This window comes from Solea senegalensis, linkage group LG1 (assembly GCF_019176455.1).
Source record: "Solea senegalensis isolate Sse05_10M linkage group LG1, IFAPA_SoseM_1, whole genome shotgun sequence".
NCBI classification, from domain to species: Eukaryota; Metazoa; Chordata; class Actinopteri; order Pleuronectiformes; family Soleidae; genus Solea; species Solea senegalensis.
This window is the reverse complement of record NC_058021.1, coordinates 23,231,960-23,259,540: the sequence shown is the minus strand read 5'-3', so window position 1 is coordinate 23,259,540 and position 27,581 is coordinate 23,231,960. Positions and strand designations below refer to the sequence as shown.

Below are 27,581 nucleotides of genomic sequence, written 5' to 3'. Positions count from 1 at the left end.
AGTTCAATATTTAACTGTGTGACTAAAGAACATAATGTTTATTGTACGTGAGACCGTTTTATTCCAGGTTTTATTCAAATCAAATCAGAGAAGGAAAGCAGTTTTCACATGAAACACGAGCTTCAGCTTCACAACCTAACGTTTTTAACGCCCCCCTGCCCCCACCTAGCCCTGCCCTGGCCCCACCTAGCCCTGCCCCCTCCCTCCTCCCAACTGACCTGCTGTTTGTACAAAAACTCAGCGTAGATTCCACAAGAGACTCCGCCCCTGAGAAATGAAGCTCTGCCTGTTTGACGAGGTGTGTGCGCACTTGCGTGTGCGTGTGTGTGCTGACCACACCCTCACTACTTTTATTCGTGTGTGTGTGTTCTCATATTTCCTTAGTGCTCATTTACATTCTGTGTGTGTGTGTGTGTGCGTGTGTGTGTGTGTGTGTGTGTGTGTGTGTGTGTGCTCAACTTTTAAGGATAAAGACGTGGTTTTAGGGTTAGAATTAGGATTAACCCAGGGGTCGGCACACCTAAATGCCCAACCTTAACCCAATTCTGACCCTAAAACCAGGTCTTAACCCCAGAAAAAGCCCTTTAAATTTATCTCAAGGTCAAAGCGTCCTCACAAAGATATAAACACAAGTGCTCACAGCTGAGTGCTTGTTTCTAGGGTTATGATGGGATACGTGAGGCTCAGTGGGACATGGTCGTGGTTCTGTCGCTGACCTGAAATCACATGAAACTCCAGAGTGAGAGAGGAAATCAGCAGCAGGACACTGCTGCCCTCTAGAGGATGTTCTAGTGTTACTGCTATTTTTAATGATCAATGGAATTCCACTTTAAAAAAAGTCACTTTCACAACATCATCTTTTTTAAGTCCTCTGATTGTTGAATTTGTTCCACCCTGTGGTTTAAACATGTGCTTTATAATATAATCATGGACTGGATTAATCCTGTTTTCATCTGTCCCTGTGTTTGTCAGTGGTTTGTGTGACAACATCATCCAGGACATCATCTACAGCTACCTGGTCCTGCCCAACTCCATCAAAATCCCTCTGGTGGGAGAAGCTGAGCTCGCCCAGCTGCGCTTCCCTGTTCCCAAGGTAACGCACGCACAAGCACAAAAGTCAGAATATTGATATTAAAAGTCAGAATTCTGAGATTATAGTCAGAGGTCTGAGATAAAAAATCAGAATTCTGAAAGTATAGGCCAGAATTCTGAGAGTACAGGCCAGAATTCTGAGATAATTGTTGGAATTCTGAGATTAAAAGTCAGAATTTCTGAGATAAATAAACCAAAACATAAAAAATACACAAATTGCAAATGAAATATTGATTTATTCATTCAGAATTATTGTTGGAGAATGCACTCTGGTGGAGGTCCGTGCATGCGTGTGTGACCTCTGAGTGACCTTTATTGACCGTGTGTCTCCTCAGGCCGTCCTCAGAATCCACTTCCTGGAGGCCCAGGACCTGCTGTGTAAAGACAAGTTATTGGGCGGGTTGATCAAAGGCAAGTCGGACCCGTACGGTGTCATCCAGGTTGGGACTCAAGTGTTCCAGAGCAAAGTCATCCACGAGAACATCCACCCCAAGTGGAATGAAGTGTACGAGGTCAGTGATCCACTCAGGACCTCTTCAGTCAGGCTCTTCAGTCAGAGTCAGGACTCAGAGTTAGATTTAAATCTTTCACACCGGTTGAAGGAGACATATTATACCCTATTTCCCCAATTAAAATAGTTCCCTGGTGTCCTAATGAACATGTCAGTGACATGCTTTGGTCAAAATACCATAAGGATGAAGCATCATAGCAGTTCAATAACCCTGCTAAACCCGCCCCTTTCGGAACGCTCGGTTTTCGTGCATGGTCCCTTTATATGTAAATGAGACACAGGCAAACCACTGATCGCCACCGCTGATCGCCAGCAGTGCACAGCGAGCTGAATAAATTGCCGCTGTATGTGACTGTATCAGACTGATCCTGTGCTCCGGTCATGGAGGACGTACTGAACAAATATTTTTAATTAGGACGTGTCAGAATGGTCAGTTATGAGCTCTATGTGACCTTTTCTTAAAAATGTGTGTGTTTGTACGTCGGTGAAATACATTCACTGACTAAATACAGCTGGCCGCAGTCTGATGCGAAGTGGTGCGAACACACGAACACACGATTGCTGACTTTATCCGGCACATTAGCTTCATATATAAAATCCTCTGTAAAACACTGTGCTCCACTGTGCAGCCACCAACAGCACACTTGTCCCTCCGCATTGACATAATGCTGCTCTTCCTCCCTCGCCTGCACTCTCGCAGGGACAAGGTGGAGCTAAGGTGGAGCTCTCGAAGTAAACTTACTGGTGGGCGGTAACATTTGCGGTGAAATGTGCATGCTGCCGTCATAAGCGCAGGGAATCATCGAGTATTTTATCACCTATACTTACACTAAGGGGGACCACGAAAACATGACTGAGTATTCTTTTTCCACACTTTGGCGACTGGTAGGGCCTCCAGAGTCCCAAATATAAGTATTGAAATGGTTAAAAAGTGGATTTTGCATAATATCCCCTTTAAGTTCAGTAAATTAAAATGAGTATTTTTCTTTTCTACGTGCTGGTTTTGGTTCAGGCTCTGGTTTACGATCACTCAGGACCAAACGTTGGTGTCGAGCTGTTTGATGAAGACCCAGATAAAGACGACTTTTTGGGAAGGTACTGTTTATTTCTTATTTATTTCTCATTTATTTAATGTAATGTAATGTAATATATTTCTGCTCAGAGTATAAAACTGTGTGTTAGGGCTGAAACAATGACTCAATTTCATTGTTAATACAAGTTATGATTTTTCAGATATTTACATTTTAGAAGCTGAAAAATCTCAGAATTATCATAATAATAATAATGATTAACTGTTGCCTCCGGTCTTGTAAATTGAAGTTAATGTCAGTGTGATGAGTCGTCTTTAATAAGACATTGTATTTATTTTCAGTCTGGTCATTAATTTGGCCGAGCTCCAGAAAGAACAGAAGGTCGATGAGGTAATTTACATTTTTCACCACAGTGTTACTTTTTATTTTACTGTTGGAAACATTTAACTTTTTTACATTTGATTTATTTTGAAATCTGACTTTAATCTCAGAATTCTAACTTTATAATTTTAATCTTATAATTGATGCTGTTATTTTAATTGTATTATTGTTTTATTTCACATGTGGCCATCATAATCTTGTTGTTTGTTATTATTTTCTTGTTGTTTATTGTAATTCTGATTATTTCTGTTTCATCCTCAGTGGTTTGATTTGGACGAAGTGGCTTCAGGGAAACTGCACCTGAGGGTGGAGTGGTTATCTCTCCTGTCCACACCTGAGAGGCTGGACCAGGTACTCACTCATTCACTCACTCATTCACTCATTCACTCACCCACTCACTCACTCTGTCATGTCTCAGGCTCTGTTGAACATCAAAGCTGATCGAGGAAAAGCCAACGATGGTCTGTCGTCTGCTCTGCTCGTCGTCTTCCTGGACTCAGCCAGAAACCTGCCGGTGAGTGAGTGAATGAGTGTGTGTGTGAGTGAGTGACTAAGTGAGTGAGTGACTGGGTTAGTGAGTGAGTCACAGTAGAACAACATGTCGTCAACCCCAAATATTTCCTGCTTTTATAAAAAAATTAAAGAAACACTTAATTTAGATTTTACCACCTTTACTACACACACACACACGAGTGAGTGAGTGAATTAATCTATGAATGAATGAATGAATGAATGAAGGAGGTTTGTGAGAATAAGTTTAAATGAGGTGAGTGAAAATAATCTACTGTTTATACTAATCTGTATTACATGATCTTAAAATACACTTAAAGAAACACTTATTAAAGCTAGTTTATTCAATTTGAACTCAAAGGTGCTTTTAAGGTTTGAATTTTAACATTTTTCCTCAACGTTGGAACAGTGATTTTCTGATTTGTGGTCAGACCGTCATAAGGCGGGCTTTACCTTCCACTTTTTAGGCTCTTCTTCTTGCTCCTCCTTCTTTTCCTGCTCCTCCTCCTCCTCCTTTTCCTCCTACTCCTCCTGGAGTTAATAGTTTGTGTTTGGTTCACTCGTTTGTCCTGAATGTGATTTTGTTGGAGTTTGAAGCTGAAGAGCAGGAAACAGGAATCATCATGAGGACGTTAAATAAAATAAAAGAATCTTTATCTCCGTCGATAGAACACATTTTCTTCCAGAGAAAAAGGACCATCGTCCCCTTTTCAACAACATTTGTCACCGATTTTGAATAAATATCTAATTGTGATTATTTCATTACATTAGATTAAATGAGATACTGATAGTAGAAGTGGCACCAGTTTAGCACAGATGTTAGATTCTGTACCTCATCATGAACTTACGAAACGTGAGCGGAAGTTCCTTTTTTCTGGAAAAAGTAGGCGGAGCTTGTGCTGAACTTTGTTTTGTTACGAAACAAAACTTAATTTTCACTGAAGGATTTTTCTCATTGTTTATGTTTATTTAACATTTCTCACCTGGGGCCCAGTTCAGAAAGCAGGTTTATTGGAAACTTTTGAGTTAGTTAACCCTGAGACGAGGGAAACTCGTTTTTCGGTTTCACAAAGCCACTTCAGCTTAACTCTGAGTCGGTTACTGTAGCTACACAGGTTCAACAAAAAGGCCACGATTCGTACAGCTGTCTTGATTTTCTGTTTATTTTCTTCTCCTTCGCCGTCGACATCAATAAATCATAAGACACCGTGAAAACTATGAATACAAACATAAAAGTCCATATAAGTCCATTGAGGCTTATTTTAACAAACCAAAAATTAAATACATATAACAATTAATATGAGTATAATTACCGTGTGCGCCTCTTGAACACAGTGCAGAAACTTACAAAATCTTAACCTCATGTCTCCATGACAGTGTTCCCGCTTCTGACCCACAATCCCTCAGTTTAACCTCAAACTGACCCCAGTCATGTGAGCATGCACTTCAAAATAAAATGACCTTACTTCAAGGTATTTAAGTGACATTAAAATTATTATACAGACATAATTTAATTCACTTATGCATAAATGTACAGCCCCTTTTGTCTCCTATTTATTAATGTGAACACTTAAAGAACTCCAGTTTATAACAATGAAATCTGTCTCAAAGACAGTTACACTCCCATCAAATTACTGTGATTTATGAAAACCTTCAACCTTAAATAAATCTAGTAATTTATCAAACCCTACACAAAGTTTAAAGCTCCCTACACAAGTATGTGTTAAAGAACTATGAAACTACCTTTAGTTACTTTCCACTATCACGACCAACTTATGAATAGGACGCTCAATAATAGACGAATTAGTGAGCCTTTGACCTTCCTTCCCTAATTTCTTGATTCCTATCTGTATGGTCGCTTTCCGCACCAAACCATCATCATCTGTACAAACATCCAGCACTTTTCCCAATCTCCAGTCATTGCGGGGAGTCCCTTCTTCTTTGAGAATAACAACATCTCCGATCTTAACATTCCGTTGTGGAGAGTGCCACCGTTGCCGAAGAATGATGTTTGCCAGATATTCCTTCCTCCATCTACTCCAGAATTGCTCTGTCAAATATTGAACTCTGCGCCACCTTTTCTTGGTGTATAAATCTTCTGCCACAAATTTTCCAGGAGGGGGCAGAGGGACAGAGGTTTTCATGGTAAGTAAATGGTTCGGAGTGAGTGGTTCTTGACCTTTTGGATCACTGATGCTGTCAGTGGTGAGTGGACGGCTGTTTATTATTGACATGGCTTCATAGAAGAATGTTCTCAAGGAAGCATCATCCAACCTCCCAACACTCTTTGAGAGAACCCAGTTCATAACACTCCTTACTGTCCTGATCTGTCGTTCCCAAACACCCCCCATGTGACTAGCATCAGGTACATTCATAATGAAATCACACTGCTTCTCTGCTAGATAAGCAGCCAATCTGTCTTTGTCCACTTCCTTTAAAGCCTTTGAGAGCTCATTCTTAGCCCCTGCAAAATTTGTCCCTTGGTCTGATCTGATCTGTCTCACAGCTCCACGGATAGCTATAAAACAGCGCAAGGCATTAATGAAAGCATCAGTTGTTAGATCTTCAAGCATTTCTATGTGAATGGCTCTCAATGAAAAACATGTGAATATCAGACCATATCTTTTATTTTCCTTTCGACCTTGTTTTGTGTAAAAGGGTCCAAAACAGTCCATCCCACAAAATGAGAATGGAGGCGAGGGGTCGATACGATCCACAGGCAGATCAGCCATCTTTTGTGTTTCTGTTGGTCTGCGAGCTCTTCTGCATGGTACACATTGTTTGATGTGATTTGCCACAACTTTACTGCCACCAACCACCCAGAAGCCATTTGCTCTCACTTCATTAAGTGTTTGACCTCTGCCCTGATGCTGAGTTTTCTCATGGCAGTAATCCAGGATCAGTCGTGTGATTACACCATCTTTTGGTAGGATAGCAGGATGTTTTAGATCTAGAGGTAAGGATGCTGCTTTTATTCTCCCTCCCACCCTAAGGACACCCTCTTGCAGTATCGGATCAAGCTGGAACAAATTATTGTTTTTTGACAGTTTTCCTTGCTTAAGCTTCTGTATTTCCTCTTTGAAGGCTTCTTTCTGAGCTAGTTTCACAAGCACCAAACCAGCCTCTCTCCTGTCCTCAACCATTATGCGCTCTGATGATTTGTTCTTTTTTGCTAACTGAAGAATCCGAGCCACTACGTTCAAAGCAGTAAACCACTTAGAAAATCGTGTGAATCTCTCCAGAAAGTTATCATCCTTGAGTACATTGATTTGCAATGCTTGAACTGTTTTTACCTCAGGATCTCCCACCATGAGCTCTGTTGTTGTTTTTGGGGTGGTAATCTGTCTCTCCCAGAGAAACTTTGGTCCAGAAAACCAGTTTGAATTGATCAGGTCTGCCACCTTGAGGCCTCTGGAGGCATGATCAGCCGGATTTTGATCAGTGTCAATGTGATACCACTGCGCTGGGTCAGTTGTTTCTCTGATTCTCTGGACTCTATTTGCGACAAAAACGTGAAACCTCCGGGATTCATTAGCAATGTAGCCTAAAACTACCTTTGAGTCTGTCCAAAAGAACTCCTGATCCACCTTGAGCTCCAGCTCCTCCCTTAACATGCTGCTGATTGCTGAGGACACGACTGCAGCTGTTAACTCAAGCCTTGGTATGGTTACTATCTTTGAGGGAGCAACTCTTGCCTTGCCTATGACTAAGGAACAATGAACTTTATCCTCACTGACTACTCGGATGTATGAACACTGCCCATACCCATAGCTACTTGCATCTGAGAAATGATGCAACTCAATTCTTTGAGCCTTCCCTAAGGTTTCAGGAGCAAAGCATCGAGGGATCTGGAGTTTTTGCAGATTCTCTAAATCTTTCAGCCAATTCTCCCACTGTGGCTGCAACTCTCTGGGCAGTGGTTCATCCCATGCTATGCCCTTTTGACACATCTCTTGAAGCACTTTCTTTCCCAAAAGAAGAAAGGGAGCTAGAAAGCCAAGTGGGTCAAACACGGAGGCTACGGTTGAAAGAATTCCTCTCCGTGTTGCTCGTTTCTCATCAAGGGTCACACTAAAGGAGAAGGTGTCATTGCTCACATTCCACTTTACTCCCAACACAGTCTGGATAGGGAGATCCTCTTGACTGAAGTTTACGTCATGAACTCCACTAGCTCGTTCACTGTCGGGTACTGACTCTAAAACTTCCCTATTATTGGAAACAAACTTGTGCAGATGCAAGTTTCCTTTTGCACACACAGTTTGTATCTCTTTCACTAATTTGATGGCGGTGTCTGCTGATTCCACACTGATGAGGCCATCATCAACATAGAAATTCCTTTTAATGAAGTTGGCCGCAGATGGATACTCTTCTTCATTTTTGCTTGCCAAGTACCTCATACCAAAGTTGGCACACCCTGGGGAGGACGCTGCTCCAAAGAGGTGAACCTTCATGCGGTATTCTTTTGGCTCTGACTCTGTATCACCTTTTTCCCACCAAAGAAACCTCAAATAGTTTCTGTCTTCCCTGCTCACGTGAAATCTGTGGAACATTTTTTCCACATCACAAATTATGGCTATTGGATGTTTGCGGAATCTGCAGAGCACCCCTGTCAGGCCATTTGTGAGATCAGGTCCGGTTAGCAGGTGATCATTCAGAGCTGTGCCTTCATACTTGGCTGAACAGTCAAATACAACTCTGATCTTTTCGGGTTTTCTTGGGTGATAAACCCCATGGTGTGGAATGTACCATACATTTCCAACATCTGGTGACTCTTTAGCTCTTTCTGCTTCACCTCCCTCGATGACTCCTGCCATAAACTGAACATAGTCCGCTTTGAATTTGGGATTTCTCTCAAACTTTCTTTTTAGGTGCCTCAGTCGAATCAGGGCTAGTTGTTTGTTTCCAGGCAAAAGTGGACGTGTTTTAAATGGAAGTGGCATTTCCAAGTGACCCTCTGTATTCTGCTGTATTCTTTCATTCAGAAATTGTGTGAACTGGATGTCATGCTGTGATACTGTCTTTTCTCCAGGATTTGTGTCTTTGAAGTCGGATTCCAGGACGCTAATGACAGCAGCTGGTGTTAATGCTGGGAGTTCTTTGACTGCTACGCGATGACACAGCCCTGTCACTACTGTTGACCTTGCCATATTTAGTGAGCTGCCAACAATGCTCCATCCCAAGTCAGTTTTAACTGCATATGGCTCCTCATCACCTCCAGTAATGACATGTCGTGGTGCTAGTGCTCTACAGCAGTCATATCCTATCAGGAGTCCAACTTCACAATCTAGCAACTCTGGCATTTCCTGTGCTATGGCATTCAGGTGTTTCCATCTCTTAGCTGTTGCAGGAGTCGGGATATGTGAGCGCTCAAGTGGGATGAAGTCTCTGGTGTATGCAGGTGGCAAGTTGATAAAGCTTCTTGAGGTAAACCCTCTAACTCTAAGCCCACTAACCTTCTCACTCTGAACAATGGAATCTTTTCCCATTATAGTGGTAAGCTTCAACTTGACTGGCTCTAAATCTACACCCATCTTCTCACATACCTCCTTGTCTACAAAAGTGCTGCTACTCTGGGTATCTAAGAGAGCATATGCTAATTTCTCTGTTTCAGGGGACGTGACTGATGATATCCATACTGGCACTATCATTGACGTGCTCCCACCATCACCTTTGTCTACACAGCACCAAAGTGAAGATGAATTTTCTTCTGCCTGGACAGTATGAGCGGTTGTGTCTGGGGTAGTGCTGCGATACTCATGCAGCGGTGTTGGATGGTGTTTTTTACATATAGTACAGGTTGCCTTGTTCCTGCAGTCTCTTGAATTGTGTCCTATTTTAAGACAGCCAAAACACAAGTTTTTGTGAAGTATGAAACTTTTCTTTTCTTCTGCTGACTTATTAGTAAATGTCTGACACTTATGAATGGAGTGACTTTCGCTGCAGTACATGCATTTAACTGGACTTGCAGAATAAAATGACATGTTCGTCCTCTTGGATTGATTGGCATCTTTAAGGCTGTTCTCTACAATGCCTTGTGTTCTCATTACTGTTTTAAATTTATCTGGCTCCTTTGTGTTTGTGACGAACACACTTGCCTTTGGACGCTTCATATCTCTGGATGGCCTTTCCTCCGATGACTTCAAGGCGTGAAAGGATGTTACAGGATTGCATGCTACATCTGCCTCTTGAGCCAAAAACTTGGCAAACTCCTTAAAACTGGGGTATTCATGTGTTCCCTGCAACTGTTTTGTAACATGACGGTTCCAGCGTGATGTCACCCAATCAGGGAGTTTTTGGAGCATCTTCTGATTTTCTTCGCAGTCATTTAACACCTGAAGACCTTTAATGTGTGGCATAGCATTGCTGCAGGTAGTCAGAAAATCACTGTATTGTCTGAGTTTAATAGAATCTCGTGAATTGATCTTTGGCCAATTGTTCAGCTTTTCTCTATATGCACGCTGAATTACAAAAGGATGGCCATATCGTGAATTCAGTGCCTCCCATGCTTGATTGTAAGCTTCTTCATCCTTCCTGTAGAAGCTTCCTTCCAGAACTGATTGTGCTTCACCACTGATGTACTTCTGTAGATAAAACAACCTGTCGGCTTGATTCGTGCATCGCCGTTCTATCAATGCTTTGAAACTAGTACTCCACTCTAAGAACTTAAGCGGGTCTCCTGAGAACACCGAAGGCTCTGGTGCTGGGAGTCTAGTGAGAGCCATTGTGTCATGTAAGGCTTGTACTAATGAAACTTCATTGTTAGCAGGGCTCGCTAGTTCATTGTTGGAGATTTGATGTAATTGTTTCTCTTTGGTCTCTTTTTTAATAGACACAGGAGGACAATGGTTAACCTCACTGCATACAGTTCCAGGGGCTTCACCGGAGCCTGCTTCAGAATAAGCCTTCATCTTAGCAGCTATCACTTGAAGATCGCGCTGATTTTCTAGTCTTTTGAGTTCCTGCTTTTGTGTAGCGATTGCCTCCTCCATTTCCATTTCTGCCCTTTTTGCGGCATATTGTGCAACACAGTCTGCTCTTTTTGCTGTGATGCTTTGTTGTTCTGATGAACATCTTGAGTGGTGGCTACCAACAGAAGATTTAGGGTTTGAGGTGCTAAATATCGACTTGGCATACTCTCTGTCAAGTACCATGTGCAATCTTGCATTTTCTGCCATAGCATCAAACTCCTCTAGCCCCACTTCACTCATGCGTACTTTCATTAGCGCCATCACATCTGCAGTTACCGCTGTGCAGGAATCCATTTTTCGTCTGATATCAGTAGAAGGTGCAGACACTAATCGAATATTTCCATATGCGTCTTTCACTTGAGTTTCTAGCTCCTCTACAGCGTCCATCATGTGACACAAGTCTTTGTCAGAACACTCATCTTTGAGTGAGGAGCGGGTATCTTTAATTTGACCTTTCCACTTGTCATACAGTATGACAAATTTACTCTCCCTTTGAGAGGCCTCCTGTTGCTTCAACTCCAGCATTTTTGGGGTTAACCTTCTATCTCTTGAGGATTTACGGGGTTCAACTTTGCTGGTGAAGGTAGGCTCAGATTGTGATACACTTTGAATTTGTATTCTAGCATGAATATCACCTATAAGTGACTCTAATCTCTCTATTTCGATCTCATCTGTTTGTAATGTTAACCGTTCCTTTAACCTTGATAACTCTGCTTGAAGGAACTCAATTGATTCACTAGGACCACCACACTGTGATTTTTCACTAAGCATTGACATTGTAACGAGATAGAAATGTTACCGTGTCTATCACTAAATTACTACAAACATGTATATGTACCAGTGGCAATAGTTACTCTTATAAACCTCTATTGCAATGCACAACAAATTTCAAAGAGTTCAATTCTTTCAACATTTATAAATGTCCATACAGTTGAAGGCTTGACATTGTCAAATCAAATGCTTACTGCAGAGCTGCTCTCGTCTGCCTTAATGCTGTAAACAATGCCAGGTGAAACCAGGTAAGGATATGTGAAGAGCTGTGGCACCTGCTGTTAAACTCTGCCCTCTGTTGGTGGAATTGCGGTACGTCGCGGTTGGCGATGACGTCCTCTCTCTCGTCAGCAAGCCGTAACGAAGTCGCCGTGTTTTGAGGATGACGCTGACGTCCTCTCTCTCGTCAGCAAGCCGTAACGAAATCGCCGTATTTTGCGGATGACGCTGACGTCCTCTCTCTCGTCGGCTCCGTGAACGTTACAACCCCACGTAGCGGCAGCAGTCACTCTTCCCGCTGGCTCGGACACTCGCAGCTCTCGCTTCTCAACTTTTGGCCGCCTCGGCGGTACGTTTTCACTGTAGCTACACAGGTTCAACAAAAAGGCCACGATTCGTACAGCTGTCTTGATTTTCTGTTTATTTTCTTCTCCTTCGCCGTCGACATCAATAAATCATAAGACACCGTGAAAACTATGAATACAAACATAAAAGTCCATATAAGTCCATTGAGGCTTATTTTAACAAACCAAAAATTAAATACATATAACAATTAATATGAGTATAATTACCGTGTGCGCCTCTTGAACACAGTGCAGAAACTTACAAAATCTTAACCTCATGTCTCCATGACAGTGTTCCCGCTTCTGACCCACAATCCCTCAGTTTAACCTCAAACTGACCCCAGTCATGTGAGCATGCACTTCAAAATAAAATGACCTTACTTCAAGGTATTTAAGTGACATTAAAATTATTATACAGACATAATTTAATTCACTTATGCATAAATGTACAGCCCCTTTTGTCTCCTATTTATTAATGTGAACACTTAAAGAACTCCAGTTTATAACAATGAAATCTGTCTCAAAGACAGTTACAGTTACCTTGGCAACATACTCCGTGAACCTAACCTGCTCACTGGCAGGTTTTCTCTCTGTCTCCTCCTGCTGAGGCTGAAGCAATTGTCTGACACACTCATGTCCTCATTCATACAGTTGATATCAAAATACGTGTTAGAGCGCATTCACCTGCAGAAATACCAATCAGATGTTACTTCCAGTGTGCAAACTATACCGCATGTTTCGAGGGGCTACGGGATGGACACTTGCGCGTGCCTCAGAGTGAGGAATTGGGGCGTATTTCCACTGGCTCTACTCACCTCGGCACGGCACGACACGGTTTAGGCAGTGGTGGGCTGACGATATCAAAAAAGTGTTAAATGATAAATTTTTTTGGAAGTGGTGCAGACTAATCTTCACTGTAGACACTCTCTGGTACTGTAGACATTGTTGTGAAATGTTTCTATCATAGATCACATCATGATGAAGATTATAGCTGATGTGAATATTTCTGATGCAGCTAGAAACACTTTAACTTCAGTGTAGTTTAGAAGTGACCTTTTGAATCTCGCTGTAGACGAAATCTTAATGTTTGACAGCATTTCAGTGACTGTGTTTATATTTACATGTGGAAATATAGTCATGAAATAGTGTTGAGCAAAATGTTTTAATTTGAAATAGAGTCAAAAAAGTGAGTCAGTTTGAACATGGACACTTGAGTTGGACTTTATATTTATTGGTCCATAAGTAAACTATGTTTTATCAGTTTGATCCATATTCTTCAGTTTGTGTCTCGTCAGGTTACAGCTGAATAAATATCAAATCAAATGTAACATATGGTAGGACTGCAGCATTTCAACATCCATTAATGAAATTAAAGTCTGATAAATGATGAATGAGTGGATTACGCTGTATAAAATGTAATAGTGTTCATTTATGGACTCCTCTCTTCACATAAATGTCACGGTCATTGACATGTGTTAATATTTCTGCTCAACTGGATTAAAATGGAGGCTGTGCCCTTTGTTTACCTGTTGCCATGGTGAATCGTAGTATCAGAGCTCCATTGATGATGGCTTTTTTCATTCCCAACACACACGCTTACACTCTTAAGTATGTTCACTTAAGAGTGAACATTCGCTTAAGAGTGAACATACTCAGAGTTGATTGAACTAATGCTGATCAGCTGTTCTGAAACCCAAACCTCAGAGTTGGTCAACTTAGAGAGTTAAGGTTTTAACTCAGAGTTTGTTGAACCTGCTTTCTGAAACGGGCCCCAGGGGGGGCGTGTCATCATTAACCATGTGATCATTCATGTTTGTGTTGTGGTGACGACAATGCTCCTCCTCCTCCTGCATGCTCCTCCTCCTTCTCTCCTAAATAACCTGGTGTATGCGTGTGTGTTTGTGTGCTCTCTCCTGCCTCCTCCTGGGCGAAAATCAAAGCGCAATCCCTTAGAGTTCAACCAGGCGGGGCTGAAGGCGGCCGCCGTCAGTAAGGCCATCAAGGTAACGACACGTAACAACGCACACGTTTATCGCTTGCAGACAAACGAAGCGAAGAAGAAAAACATCAACACAGCGATGTGTTTGATTATCCTGAAAAAGTCTTAAAAAGTCTCTAAAACACTTTTCTAATAAAGTATTTTATAATAAAATAAAAACGGTATTCTTTCAACATGTTTCGCAATTAAATCGCAGAAAGATGTTATGTCAACGATAAATCTAAAAAGTCTTTACCCTCTTAAAGTGTCTCTAAAACACTTTCTATAAAGATGAAGTCTTATAAAAAAGAGCTTTTAAAGTCATCTGCTAAAGAAAATAATCCTGTATAGGTATATATGTGTATATATATATATACATACATGTATATTGAATCGCAGAAAAGCATATTAATCTCATACTTATTATTATCATTATTGTTCTTCTGTATGCAAGATGATAGACTCCTGTTTACAGTCACTTTAGTTATCAGAGCGATCGTTTTAAGTATTGCACACCAAAATAATCTCTAATCTGCTGCTCCCATTTAGGCTCAAGAAAGCCTGGATCACTCTAAATGTCCTGCTTTTCTTCAGTCATTTTTTATGCAGATGATTACACTCCTGTTTACAGTCATTTCAAAGTCATTGCGATTTAATCTGGAAAACAATAGATTATGAAAATAGTCCCGCTTCAGTTCAAGAAAGCCTGGTTTACTCTCATTTAGTCCTAATCGTGCTTTTCTATGCAGATGATGAACTCCCGTCTTTCACAAAAGAGTCATTAAAGTCCTCAGTCCTGTATTTAGCAGAAAGATGTTGTCTCGCAGCTTTTTTGCAACATCCCGCAGCCGTGATTGAAATTCACATTTTCATTAAGGTAAAGAAAGATTATTGGCTTTGACGAGTGCAGCACTGTCTCTAAAACATTAACAAACGCGTGTCGTATGTGTCGTAAATAACAGAAGTTGATCGTTTTCTTTCATTCATTTCTCATCAGTTTTTCAGACTTTCTTGGTTTTGGGTCTTTTTTAGGGACGAGGAGATCTTCCCAGTGAGTTGTCATGTGTAAAACTGACAGTTTTTTAGACATTAGTTATTAAACAACAGAGAAAATGTTTTTTTTTTATCATTTTTTGATTGATCTTTTTTGAATGATCTTTAATTTTACTTATGCAGGATTTTCCTCTGTATATATTTCTACTAGAAATGTCAAAGCACTTAAAGGCATATGTTTAAATTCTGACAGAGATTAAAATCTGTTTCCTTTGCAGTCTGGTAAAAAAGTGACCAGTGATCCCAGTCCGTTTGTCCAGTTCAAAGTGGGACACAAGTCCTTCGAGAGCAAGGTGAGACCAGAATCATGATCCACGTTTTACGACTGTTGTGATTTTTATTGATTCAGTGTGATACTTAAGAACTGTGTATGTCCATGCAAAGTGAGGCCTTTATTTGCTCTACGTCGGTCCTGTGTTAGCTTTCAGAAGTGGATTAGAAGTATTTTCTTCAATCTGGAGAAAATATTGTTAAATATCCACTTATTTTAATGTTTTTCTGTTGTAAAATTATCTCTGTTTCTTTTTCTCCACCATTTTAAATCGAAACGATAGTAAAAACTCTGCTGCTCCTGTTTATTTACTGCTTAACTTTTTTACTCATTATTCTGCTTTTCTATGCAGATGATAAACTCATCTGCTGATGAATTCTGGATGTTTCTGCCGCAAACAAATAGAGAGAGACATTAGACACTAAGCCAGCGAGCCAGCTGGATACTTAGCTGCTTACATGGATAGATAGATAGGTAGATAGACAGATAGATAAATAGATGGATAGATAGATAGATAGATAGATAGATAGATAGATAGATTGATAGATACTCATTAGTATTTCTGTAGTAAAATGACATAAATTACTCTAATTTTCCTGCTTCTTTCAGTCATGATTGTGCTCTTCTACACAGATGATACACTTCTGTTCTTTCACGAAAGAGTTCTTTAAATCATCCGCAGCATTAATATTGTGCAGCTTTTTTCTGTTGTAAAATGCAATCACTGTGTTTCCTTGACAACAGCATTTGTGTGTGTGTTGTTTGTCTTTTTCCGATATAATTTGAAATTTATCCTGTTAAAAATATCAATCAATCTTGTGTTTTCTTCCAGACCAGATATAAAACCAATGAGCCGGTGTGGGAGGAGGCGTTCACTTTCCTCGTCCACAACCCCAACAGTCAAGAGTTGGAGGTCGAGGTATGGAAGGAGTTATCATTATTATTATTATTATTATTATTATTATTATTATTATTATTATTATTATTATTGTTATTATTATTGTTATTATTGTTGTTATTGTTATTTAAACTGCTTGGACGTTTTGTTGTTGCAGATAAAACCCTTTCACAGAGTTAACTGCTCAGAATCACTGGCTCTCATGTTTATGGAAGCTCTGAAAGGCTGACGATTTTAGGGTGAATTTTAAAAAAGACTGCGGCCAGCGACCGTATTTCACCAACTTACAGACACCACACACATTTTTAAGAAAAGGTCAAATAGAGCTCATAACTGACCATTCTGACACATTCTAATTAAAAATATTTGTTCAGTACGTCCTCCATGACCGTAGCACAGTTAAAAAGACTGAGGACCGAGCTGCCTAAACTGCCGCTGTACGCAAGTGTTTTTAACTGATTTACAGTTCGGCACTGTTCGGCTTGATCCTTATGTTGGACGTCTCTTCCTGTGACGGCACTCTCGCTGTTTTCCGCGCACGTTGCCATGTTGATATTGTCAGAGAACTAGTGGAGAGAGGGGGAGAGGAATGGAGCAGAGGGAACAGGAGCTGAGCGAGTGAGCGCTGTAAAGAGGACGTTTGCCTGTGTCTCATTTGCATATAAAGGGACCATGCACAAAACCGAGCGTTCTGAAAGGGGCGGGTTTAGCAGGGTTATTGAACTGTTATGATGCTTCATCCTTATGGTAATCTGACCAAAGCATGTCACTGACATGTTCATTAGGACACCAGGGAACTATTTTAATGGGGAAATAGGGTATAATATGTCCCTTTTAAAATGTTTTACAATACTGATTTTGGCCATTAGGTGGTGCCATTTCAGGTGTGTATTTTGATGAGCAAAATATTTTTTTTCTATGTTAAAAATGGGTGACAAATGGGTTTTTCCTTTGACTTAGAAAACTTTTGTGGGATCGGATCATTTTGTCTGCTCGTATTTGGTAAACTTTTGTGACGTTATTTTGTAAGTGGTACCGAGCCGTCCCTAGTTTCCGATAATCTTGCGTTTTTCAGAACAGCTCAAACCGTCGTTTCTTCTTCTCTCCGTGTCGTCAGGTGAAGGACGAGAAACATGAATGTACGCTGGGGACGATGGCACTCCCTCTGAGTCGCCTGCTGGAGGCAGAAGACATGACGCTCAACCAGCGGTTCCCCCTCAAGAACTCCGGACCCAGCTGCACCGTCAAGATGAAGATGGCTCTGCGGGTAATGGCAACAGCCATTAATTCTGATCCGTGATTTGGGGTCTTTGTATATCATTTTTACCCATTCTATGAAATTCTCAGGAAACCCAAAAGCTAATAGTGTCTGGTACAAGAAGCTCCATTTCACCCTATCAAAAGCCTTCTGGGCATCAAGGCTTAACATCATAGAAGCCTGAGGTTTATATTTTGCACTAAATAATATTTAATATTCTCCTAATGTTATTCTCTCCCTGCCTACCGGGAATGAACCCAGTTTGATCTATTCCAATTAATTTAGTTATATATTTTTGCATCCGTTTTGCCATTATGCTTGTAAGAATCTTTAAATCATTGCAGAGTAAACTTACAGGTCTGTATCCTTCACACAAAGTTGAATCTTTTCCTTCTTTATGCAAAACTGATATGATGGCTTCTGACCATGACTTAGGCCCATCCCCAGATGTTAGAGCACAAATAAATACTTTAGATAACACAGGTGCTATCTCCCCTCTAAAACTTTTATAAAACTCTCCTGTAAGCCCACCTGTCCCAGGTGATTTGTTATTTTTAAGAGTTTTTATAGTATCCAATATTTAGAGTAGAAATTGGCCGAATCATTTCAGATGCCTCTTCTTTTGACAGGGTTGGTAATAAGAGTATAATAAGAATCAGAGTCATCATACAAATTCTTATAATAATCCGCAAAGGCCCCTGCAATTTCTTTGGGTTTCACCAAAATGTGGTTAGATGTGGGGTGTTTTATTTTTGAAACAATTCTATTTGTTTGGGCCTTTCTAAGTTGAAATGCAAGTAAGCGACTAGCCCTATTACCCATTTCGTAGTATCTCTGGCTTGTAAAACGTAGGGCCCCTTCTGCTTTAAATGTTAAGATTTCATCTAATAAGTCACACAATATGGATTTATCTGATTTTCTTTTATGTTCCATCTCCAGTTCTTTAATCTTATTCTCCAATTCTCTTTGTATTTTTAATCGAGCTTTCTTCAATCGGGATGATATTTCAATTATTTTCCCTCTTATCACTGCGTTCCCTGCCTCCCATAATATCGATGATGTAACCTCTCCATCATCATTAATTTGGAAATATTCTGCTTTATTTCTTTTACAACACTATCACTCGACAAAATAGATACATTCATCCTCCAGTATCTGAAAGGGTAATAGGTGCATGGTCACATAGTTATATTTTCGATTCCACAGTTCAATACTTTGTGTATATGTTGCTGTGACACATAGAAAAAATCTATTCTGGAATAGCTACTATGTGGATTTGATTAAAATGTATGTCTCCTCTTTGGGTTGTTATCCCTCCATGGATCAGTGAGACCAAGCTCTCTAGTCACATTATTCAATACTGTAGACCTCTTTGTACTTGGTCCCTGATCAGGAGGAAACCTATCTAATCTGCCATTTTGTATTGTGTTAAAATCTCCCCCTATCAACACCACCCCCCTGGCTTCACTGGATATCACTTTGGCTATCTGTTTAAAGAATATCTCTTTCTCCTCATTTGGGGCATATACATTTAGTGCCGAAATAGTCATGTCTCCTATAGATCCTACAATCATAACATATCGTCCAGTATTATCCTTAATTTCTTTTTTGACCTTGATTGGTGTACCTTTACCGATTAAAATAGAGACCCCCTCTCCTTTTGCCATATGAGGCACCCATTCCCTTTTTAATTTTCGATGTTCCGTTTCTGTCAGATGAGTCTCTTGCAGTCTCTTTTTTTAGTTGGCTCAGTATCTTCTTCCTCTTCACAGGATGATTCAGACCGTGTACATTGTACGACACAAGAGTAAGCTTATTCATATTGTTTTCAGAAGAAACCCACTAGCTCTACACCTCACATCAAAGTAAGAGATTACACAAAACCTCACATCATAAAAGAAACCAAACATGTACATCTCCACCAGAACCCAAACAAACGCAGAACAAGAACATGAACCTGTGTCTTCCAAAAGTCCCATCATCAGAGAGTCGTGGCGTTTTCTCTCTGGGGAAAAAGCACTATGTGCATTTACAACCTGTTGTCTAAGGTTGCTAAGAACTAAAAGTTTTAATTTTTAAATTTGCTCTTAATAAAACCAATATTTCTGTAATTTTAACTAGTAGTATCAAGTCTAGCTTATCTCACGTTAGCCAATCCTTGTAGTAAAGTAGTAAAGGTAGATATGGAAACAATTTCCTAAACATAACTCTTAATTATTGCACCTCACTTTTTTCTTCTTTTTTTTTATAATCATCTTACTATATCAAGAGGCGTGTGTTGATTTACTCCATGAGGGCATGCACGTCTGCTTCTGTGATATGGGGTTGTCTCTGCCTCCCTCTCTGTCCTGTCGCCGTGGTCCAGCTGTTCCGCATCATCTCTCTCTGCAGCCTCTCCATCCTGTCTTCCTCCACGTTAATCCCCATGTTCTTTAATATAGGTGCCGCTTCCGTTAGTGTGGCAAATGTCTTCGTCCCTGAGTCCAAAAACACTTTAAGCTGGGCCGGGTAGGGGGACTGCACCTTCACGTTCTTCTCCTTCAACTTCTTAATGACATCCGTCACCCATTTCCTCTTCTTTTGGACCTCCGTCGTGTAGTCTAGATTAAAGTAGATGTTTTGTCCCTCGTACGTAGTCTTCTGTGTCCAGGCTTGCCGTATCACATATTCTTTAATTCTATAATTCTATTCTATTCAAGGATGGGTCAAATGCAGAGGAATACTTTCCCTAAGGGGATTAATAAAAACTAACTTTAGAACTTTAATCCAAAAAGCGAACAACGATCGCTCTCAGCGGAGCGTCGCCGCCCTTCGGTTTAGCCACCAGTGACCGGTGTGCTCTCTCAATGCGTATTTCCATGTCGTCCGCGATCTGGATTTTGGACTTGATAAGTCCCGTTACGAAGTCAATAGTATTGTTCTTCTCCGCGCCCTCTGGGATGCCGTGTATCCGTATATTATTGTGTCTCATTCTTGACCATGTCATCGCACGAGTAAAAAGGCGGCGGAGCGCTCCAACCGCGCCGCTCTGTCCTCCGCGTTTCCGATTCTTTCCTCCATGTGACCCGTTATTTGCTCCAGGGAAGTTGTTCTAGCCATAAGTTCTTTCATTTTTGTTTCGAGTCTAGTCATAGCTTTCTTGTTGTCACCTGCTGCTTCGGCATGCTCCTGTCGAAATTTGCGCAGCTCCATTAATATGACCGAGTCATGTTCACTGCTAGCCGACTCTAGCCCCGCCATCTCTGGGCTCTCTACCTCCGTCGACTCAGTATGATTACTTTTTGCCCCGTCCTCCTTTCCAGGCTTCCCTTTCTTAAACATATTTTCTACCAACTTTGGCTGTGGACTTATTATCCAGATTTACTTACTTATAATAGCTAGTTTTAATTGGTTTTCCCGAGAGCTACTTTCTTGCTGCCGTCTACAACATGGCGCCACCGGAAGTTCCTGTAAAAGCTTTTTATTCGGAAACGCCTCACTTTGGTAGAGCTGCTGCCCCATGTTGACGCTACAGTCCTCACTGACCCCGGTTCGAATCCCGCATTGTGCAGCCCGTTTCTGCATGTCATTCCCCCTCTCTGCCTCCCCATTTCCTGTCTCTCTCTCCACTGTACTGTTGAAAGGAAATAAAAAGCCCAAAAAATATACTTTAAAAAAAAAGTGCAAGAAATGTCTCCCTGTACACTTTTAAAAGACTTTGACGTTGTTGGGAAAAGAAATGGCAGAGATATCGGTTGAAATCGTGAAAAAGTATACATTTACTCTTTTTATTCAGTCCTGTCTTTAAATCCGTGTGCTAAAGTCGTCAAAAACGTCATGTTGAGTCATGAGTTGAGTCCAATTTGTGTAATGTTTTACAACAATATTTTTGCATGTTTTGTCCCACCCTGAGCTGCAATAATGTCATAAAACTTTGGTCCTTTCGGGTCCGAGATGGACAGATTGATCAGAAATTGCATGATTTTTCTGTCCCAGGTTCTGTGCCAGGTCCAGGACTCTTCCGCTTCCACAAAATCCTCCACTCCGTCCTCGGTGCAGGTCCGCAAAACGGACTCCTCCAACCAGACGCCTCGGCAGTCGGTCTCCTCCGACCCGCTGACGCCTCCCCCGGTCTCCACCACCGCTGCCAATATAACCGACGACATCCCCAGCTCCGCCTCGGTGACGGCGCAGGACATCCTGAACCGGCAGAAGGTCAGGGAGGAGTCCGTCAGGTCTCCTGAAAGCGCAGACTTGGCTCAGGGTGGAGGAGGCGGCAGTCAAAGCCTGGCAGAGATGGGGAGGAGCAGGTCTAACTTGGTCATCTCAGGCTCCCAACAACACCTGGCAGGAGGCAAGGAGCCGACGCCCAGCATCGCGTCAGACATCTCCAACCCCTACGCCACCCAGGAGCTGCACCAGAGACTCCAGCTGCTCCAGAAGTATCTATCAATCAATAACTAATAAATTTAATCAGAGAGGGTTTTGAAGATGATGTGAGGGACAAAAGGGTTTTGCAGAAGCTTGAAATTCAAACTTAGAACTTAACCCGCTTGAAACCGTTACCATCATACGTAAACATGACAAAATTCATCCTGATGTCGCTGAGATATACACACCTGAACCTGTTCAATGGGACTGAACCTTGTTAAATTTGAATTGCTGCCAAATCTGTAATCTGATTGAGATCCAGATGAAACTCAGTCTGCTGGTAGAGGGTCTGATCCTGCACACACGTACCAAATCTTACAGTTTTACAGACTATTTGATCGCGTTCTGTGACGTCATCAGTGGGTCGAATTTTACTGAAATTTAACGAGAACATACTCATGTGATCACGTACCCATCACGAAAAATTCAGACTGATCTGTGAAACGCTAGCTAATGAGAGGACCTCCTCAATTGAAGCTGTGTTTTAAATCTTGTGTCACCCGGCAACACTCCTGCAACGCATGCAGGAAGTGATTTTTTTTTTGTCGAGATGCTAGCAGTGTTTTTGTAGTTACTCAGAATCCTCCAGGGGTCGACAGAGTGGCTTACTGCTCATGCGTATACATAGTCAAGAACTGGCTAATAGCCAGGATTAGCAAATCTGTAAATTTGCAAATTGCACTACATTTATTTTGGGGGTGGAGCATTAGCGTGAGGGGGCGGGGTGTTTTGTTGTATTTCGTCAAAGTGGTTCCTAAACACTAGGTCAGGACCCACAGATGGGTTGCGGGGAGATTCTTTCTTGGGTGCCCAAACAGATTTTCACAAATTTTTCACATTTTTAAATTTAAATACATTTTCCAAACATCTCTTTGAAATTATTAATCCTAAGAGATTGTTGTTGATGTTACATTTGCACAAATGTCACAAGTTATTATCCTGATTGGGTCATGATTGTTTGGGAAACGGTGTCATTTGTGACCTTTTCTGACTGAAGTTAATATTTTTTATCCTAATTTACATGTTTGTTGGGGGAGATTATTACCAGTGGTGGATTATTAATGCAGATTTGCTTCTCCGCAGTGGCTCAGGCCCCAGTTATTTCCCGCTGGGTGAGATCCAGCTGACGGTCAGACACAGTTCGCAGAGGAACAAACTCATTGTGGTCGTCCACAGCTGCAGGTACGAGTCGACTAAAATCACATGTTTTTTCTTAAAGTAAAAATTCAATCGATCGTCAGTGTTTCTTTTTCTGTTTGTTTGTTTTAATCTCTGCAGAAACCTGATCGCGTTCACCGATCACGGCTCGGACCCTTATGTCCGTCTGTACCTGCTGCCAGACAAACGGAGGTCGGGCAGGAGGAAAACTCACACGCTCAAGAAAACTCTCAATCCTGTTTATGACCAGACGTGAGTCCACGAAACTTTGTTAAATATGTCAAACTGTGGCCACTAGTGTTTCAAACGGGTACTGCAGTCCCATTTCAAAACAATTGCTAAGACGTTTTTGAAGACACAGATATCCATGTTTACTGGTTTAATCCCAAAGTTTTATATTGATGTTCCCAAAGGTTTCTATTTTATGATCCTGAGTTTAATCCTGACGTACTTTATCTTATTTTCTTATTTTCCTGGATTTAGATTTAAATAATGAATCAAATTCCTGAGTTTAAATCTGAAGTCTAAGATTCATGATCCTGGTTTAATCCTGAAGTTTACATTTCATAATTCGGGTTTAATCCTGAAGTTTCATTTTCATTTGTGACTAATTTGTCTGGACCATTGTTTTTTTTCCTGTAAAGAATTTTCAAATTACAAATGTTAAACTGTCGTCTGTGTCCTCCCTCCCGTCTTCCGTGTCCTGTCTCCGGTGTCATGTGTCCTATGTCCTGTCTTCTGTGTCCTCTCTCCTGTCTTCTGTGTCTGTACAGTTTTGAGTTCAGCGTGTCTCTGGCTGAGCTGCACAGACGGACTCTGGACGTTGCGGTGAAGAACAGTGGAAGTCTTCTGTCCAAACACAGAGGTCTTCTGGGAAAGGTTCAGACGTTTAAGTCTCGTTTTTTTCTTCTTTTAACGTTTTCCTTAAAACTGAGGAAAAACTGTGTCTCTGTTGTTTTCTTTCAGATTCTGGTGGATTTGACTCATGATGACATCACTAAGGGCTGGACACAGTGGTCAGTGACCCCTTTAGATCCAGGCCTTAATTAAGAAATCTGTTTTTTCAAATTTAATTTGAAGTTTAAAGTGCATGTTCCAGGGCTTAATCCTGAGTTAACAAACCCATTTTTCCAGTTTAAGATTCGTATTCCAGGGTTTAATGCTGAAGTGTAAGATTCATGATCTTGGATTTAATCCCACCTTTTCTTCTCCCGCAGGTATGAGCTGACTGAAGACGGTTTGGCGAAACCTCACCAGTTGTAGATGTCACCACAACGACAATGTCGTCACGATCATCGCTGTGTCACCGTATAATCGCCACACTCGCGTATTACATTCACTTCATCTTAGCTTCACTGTACGACATGCTTTTATTTTGATCTCCATCTCAACAGGAAGTAGAAGAAGAAAAAAAAAAAAAAGAGCAGCTTCTTACATTCATTTAATCTCATCATCATCAGTCGCAAGGCAAAAACCTCCCCTTTAAAACGAGAGTGAGCAAACGCAGCACGTACAATTCTATATGTAACCTTATATCCCATAATAGAAGAAGAAGAAGAAAAAAAAGAACCAAGACGTTTGTAAATAATGTAAAATGATGCTGGACAGACGTGTGGACACGAGGACAGGCGGACGTGCGCGTGTGTGTCTTACTCGGCCAAATGATTGTGTGTAATTTTATCTTGTTTATTATTATTATTATTTTTTTTTTAATTGGTAAATAATGTGGGCGTGGTTCGTAATGGCAGGACAGGTGCAGACGTCACCAAAGACACGAGTTTATTGTTCATGTGACGACAACTTTATTAAAAACCTGCGACGGTCGGTGAAAGATTTAGCACGACAATCAAACTTCATATTTAAATAAAAGTTAGCTTTAGAATGATAAACGGAAAATAAATATACTATCAAGGCAAACTGGCGTCACAGCCAGACACCGGCATCAATGTTTAACATTAGCACTACTTTAGCTCAACTCCTCTCTGGTAGAATATCAAGTTTGATCGCGAGTGCTCAGCGTTTCATCTCCACATTAATTATGCACAAATGACATTCATGACGTTCATGACATGAACAACTTTAAATTTAAACATAAATAAATCTCATGCGAATACCAAGTTTGTTTAGCTGAATGACGATGTTGTTGTTTCACTGCGTTTGTTTCCTGATTGTGTTTTTGCACATTTGTGTGTTTGTGTGTATTTTAAATGTGGTCGGGGATCATCCGTGCTTTTATTTTCTCGAGCTTCACCCAAATTCATCACAGGACAATCTTTTTACTTTTTTATTTCCATTTGTTTGTTTGTTTGTTAGCAGTTAATTTAATATAAAAATCCACCGTGTAACTTTAAAACTGTAATTAAACACATTCCTGTATTGTGGTTGGCCACACCCAGTTTTTTTACTCGCTTTTTATTTTGCTAAATGTTTTTGTCCCATTGTTTTTTGCGTCGACTTTTAATCTTTTCATGCCAAAAATTCCCGTCACGTTTGATGTGAATGCTCCGTCACAGATGGTATTTTTATCATGTTTAAGTATTTATTCTTTTTTTCTTTTTAAATGCCTAATTTAAAAAATAATAAAAAGAATTACCCTCATTTAAAAAAAATGCCAAAATAAAATAATTTTCCTTTAAAGTCATTCCTGCAATAAATGTATTTATTATCCTTTACAAAAAAATCATTCAAATTAATCCTTTCAGATTTTGTCGCCCTCCAGTGGTTGAATTAGGCAAGGAAGCCGTGGAGACTTTTATTTTTGTTGACAAATTAAGTCACGTTTTAATGACAACAGTTACAGATTAATGTAAAAAACGCCACTTCCTGTCACCCTTTGACAATAAAGGTCTTCATATTTCCCCTCAATTTGTGGAGATTCAGACAAATGAAAGGGAAGCCGAGTGGTGGCTACGACATTACTTTGAAAATATATGAAAAATAATCTGACCTTTATTTTAAAAATCTCACACCAAATTATGAATTTTAACGATTTCAGAATCAATGAGATGAAGGGAACCAGCTTCCTGTTAAAAAGTAAAATTACCAAAACAAAAGCTTTAATTAATAATGATGACAATAAGTCCTGCGTCAACTTTAGTCTTAACTTGTCATGAAGGATCATTTTCCACACGTGTCATGTTTGTTGTCATTAAGCAGGTGGTGTTTGGTGGGGGGGCGGGGCCTTTGTAGTGAGAGTAGCTAATGTCACTGAGGTGACAGGCGTTGTTGGGTTGTTCTCTGACCGACAAAAACGCAACACAAAATATTTTTAAAAAGAACAACAAACCTGATATTTAAATGCGTGTTTTGCGTTCATCCATGACCTAAAAAACAACGTAAATAAATAATATATCGTAGAAATAAGATGTTTTACGTCGCTGATTTCATTTATGAAATCTGCCCAAAGTAAAAATATGGGAAATGTTTGGTGTGTAATTTTTCGCTATTTTTTTTTTTTGTTTTGGGCTAGCATGACTCCTATAGGTTTGGTATGGTCATGACAGCTTTGTTAGGTACTTTTATGAAAACAGTTCTTCGTTTTTAATAAATGATTCACTATTTTGAGTAAATACACTAAAACACCATACAAGATTTTTCGCACTCATAGCTCAATTGTGTTCAAGCTCAAATGATCACGATCCAGGTTCCATTTCTCCGTGATGCTGACGTCGGACAGACTGGCACCAGATATTACGCCGCCACCTCACGAAGTTGGCCTTAAAAAGACGCTGCTCTGTGAACTTGTGCTGTGCTCACACCGAACACAAGGATCACTTTGTGATGCGATGCGAACGTCCGGCCGACGGGAATATCGCGTCTGTGCGTTCCGTGTGAAAACAGCGTTAACGTCACAGTTCGTAAACGAGTCTACACAATGAGACTTTTGGCCTGAAATCAAAGGATGGGGATATCGGCAAAAAAAAATAAAAAATTCCTGAAATCCGATAATAATAATTATTTCCCTCTTTTGAAATTGTCTGGTCACGACTCAGCACACATGTCGGTTATAAAACGGTTATTGGACGGTTGTGATATCGGAACTAGAACGTTTGTTTATGTTGGATGTAAATAAAGTATTTTACACGTAAACTGTCCTATTTTGAATGTGTCTTGTGTTTTTTTTTATTATTTTTCATTTATTAGCGCTTGTCCTGTGCTTTCATTTTGTAAAACCTTCGTCTCTCAGGATGTTCTGTGTGTGTGTGTGTCCTCTCTGTCCCGTCTCTTTCGTTTTCTTTAATTTATCTTGTGCCTTAAAATTCACAGCACACGGCTCAGAAACATGAACGTGTTTTTAAAACGACAACGACGTGATGTTAAAATGGCTTCCTGTGTTTTTCAGAATGGTCTCCTTCATGTTTGTTAAACTGAAATAAAAAGAGCTTTACTTAGCTTTGGCAGCGTGAAGCTGGTCAGCACCGAGCTTAATTAACTCGTCTGTGTCTCTTTTTTCACCGTCTGTGTACGAATGTATAATAAACGAATATGTGTACGAAACAACTGATTTTAGTCTCACCTCAAAAAGTCTTCAGTATCTTAAAGGTTCGGTGTCTTAAGACAACGTCCACTGCTTTATTTCACTGTTAGACAGATTTTCACAGAAAAGACAGAAGAGTAATGATGTGTGATTTTAAAATCACACACACCGGAGTTCATGTGTCCCCGCAGCTAAAATCACTGATTTTGTCTGTGGGTGTGGGAGATGTTGCTCAGGCTTTTTAATGTTAA

General features: G+C 40.5%; 1 protein-coding gene across 2 annotated transcripts in view; it reads left to right on the top strand.

Annotated features, from left to right (window-relative positions):
• The window catches only part of esyt2a (extended synaptotagmin-like protein 2a), a 44,668-nt gene extending 17,387 nt beyond the window's left edge, over positions 1-27,281 (top strand). The window contains exons 9-24 of one of the 2 annotated variants that reach the window (XM_044023770.1): positions 973-1,093; positions 1,428-1,604; positions 2,616-2,698; positions 2,976-3,024; positions 3,277-3,366; positions 3,434-3,529; positions 13,768-13,830; positions 15,077-15,151; positions 15,962-16,048; positions 17,145-17,294; positions 21,261-21,706; positions 22,779-22,877; positions 22,974-23,105; positions 23,627-23,732; positions 23,820-23,869; positions 24,071-27,281. In XM_044023770.1, the coding sequence (XP_043879705.1) occupies positions 973-1,093; positions 1,428-1,604; positions 2,616-2,698; positions 2,976-3,024; positions 3,277-3,366; positions 3,434-3,529; positions 13,768-13,830; positions 15,077-15,151; positions 15,962-16,048; positions 17,145-17,294; positions 21,261-21,706; positions 22,779-22,877; positions 22,974-23,105; positions 23,627-23,732; positions 23,820-23,869; positions 24,071-24,116 (1,870 nt within the window). In that variant the 3' untranslated portion in view covers positions 24,117-27,281. The remainder of the gene's footprint in view (positions 1-972; positions 1,094-1,427; positions 1,605-2,615; positions 2,699-2,975; positions 3,025-3,276; positions 3,367-3,433; positions 3,530-13,767; positions 13,831-15,076; positions 15,152-15,961; positions 16,049-17,144; positions 17,295-21,260; positions 21,707-22,778; positions 22,878-22,973; positions 23,106-23,626; positions 23,733-23,819; positions 23,870-24,070) is intronic. The other variant, XM_044023778.1, reaches the window with a different exon arrangement.
• The last annotated feature ends 300 nt before the right edge of the window (positions 27,282-27,581 follow it).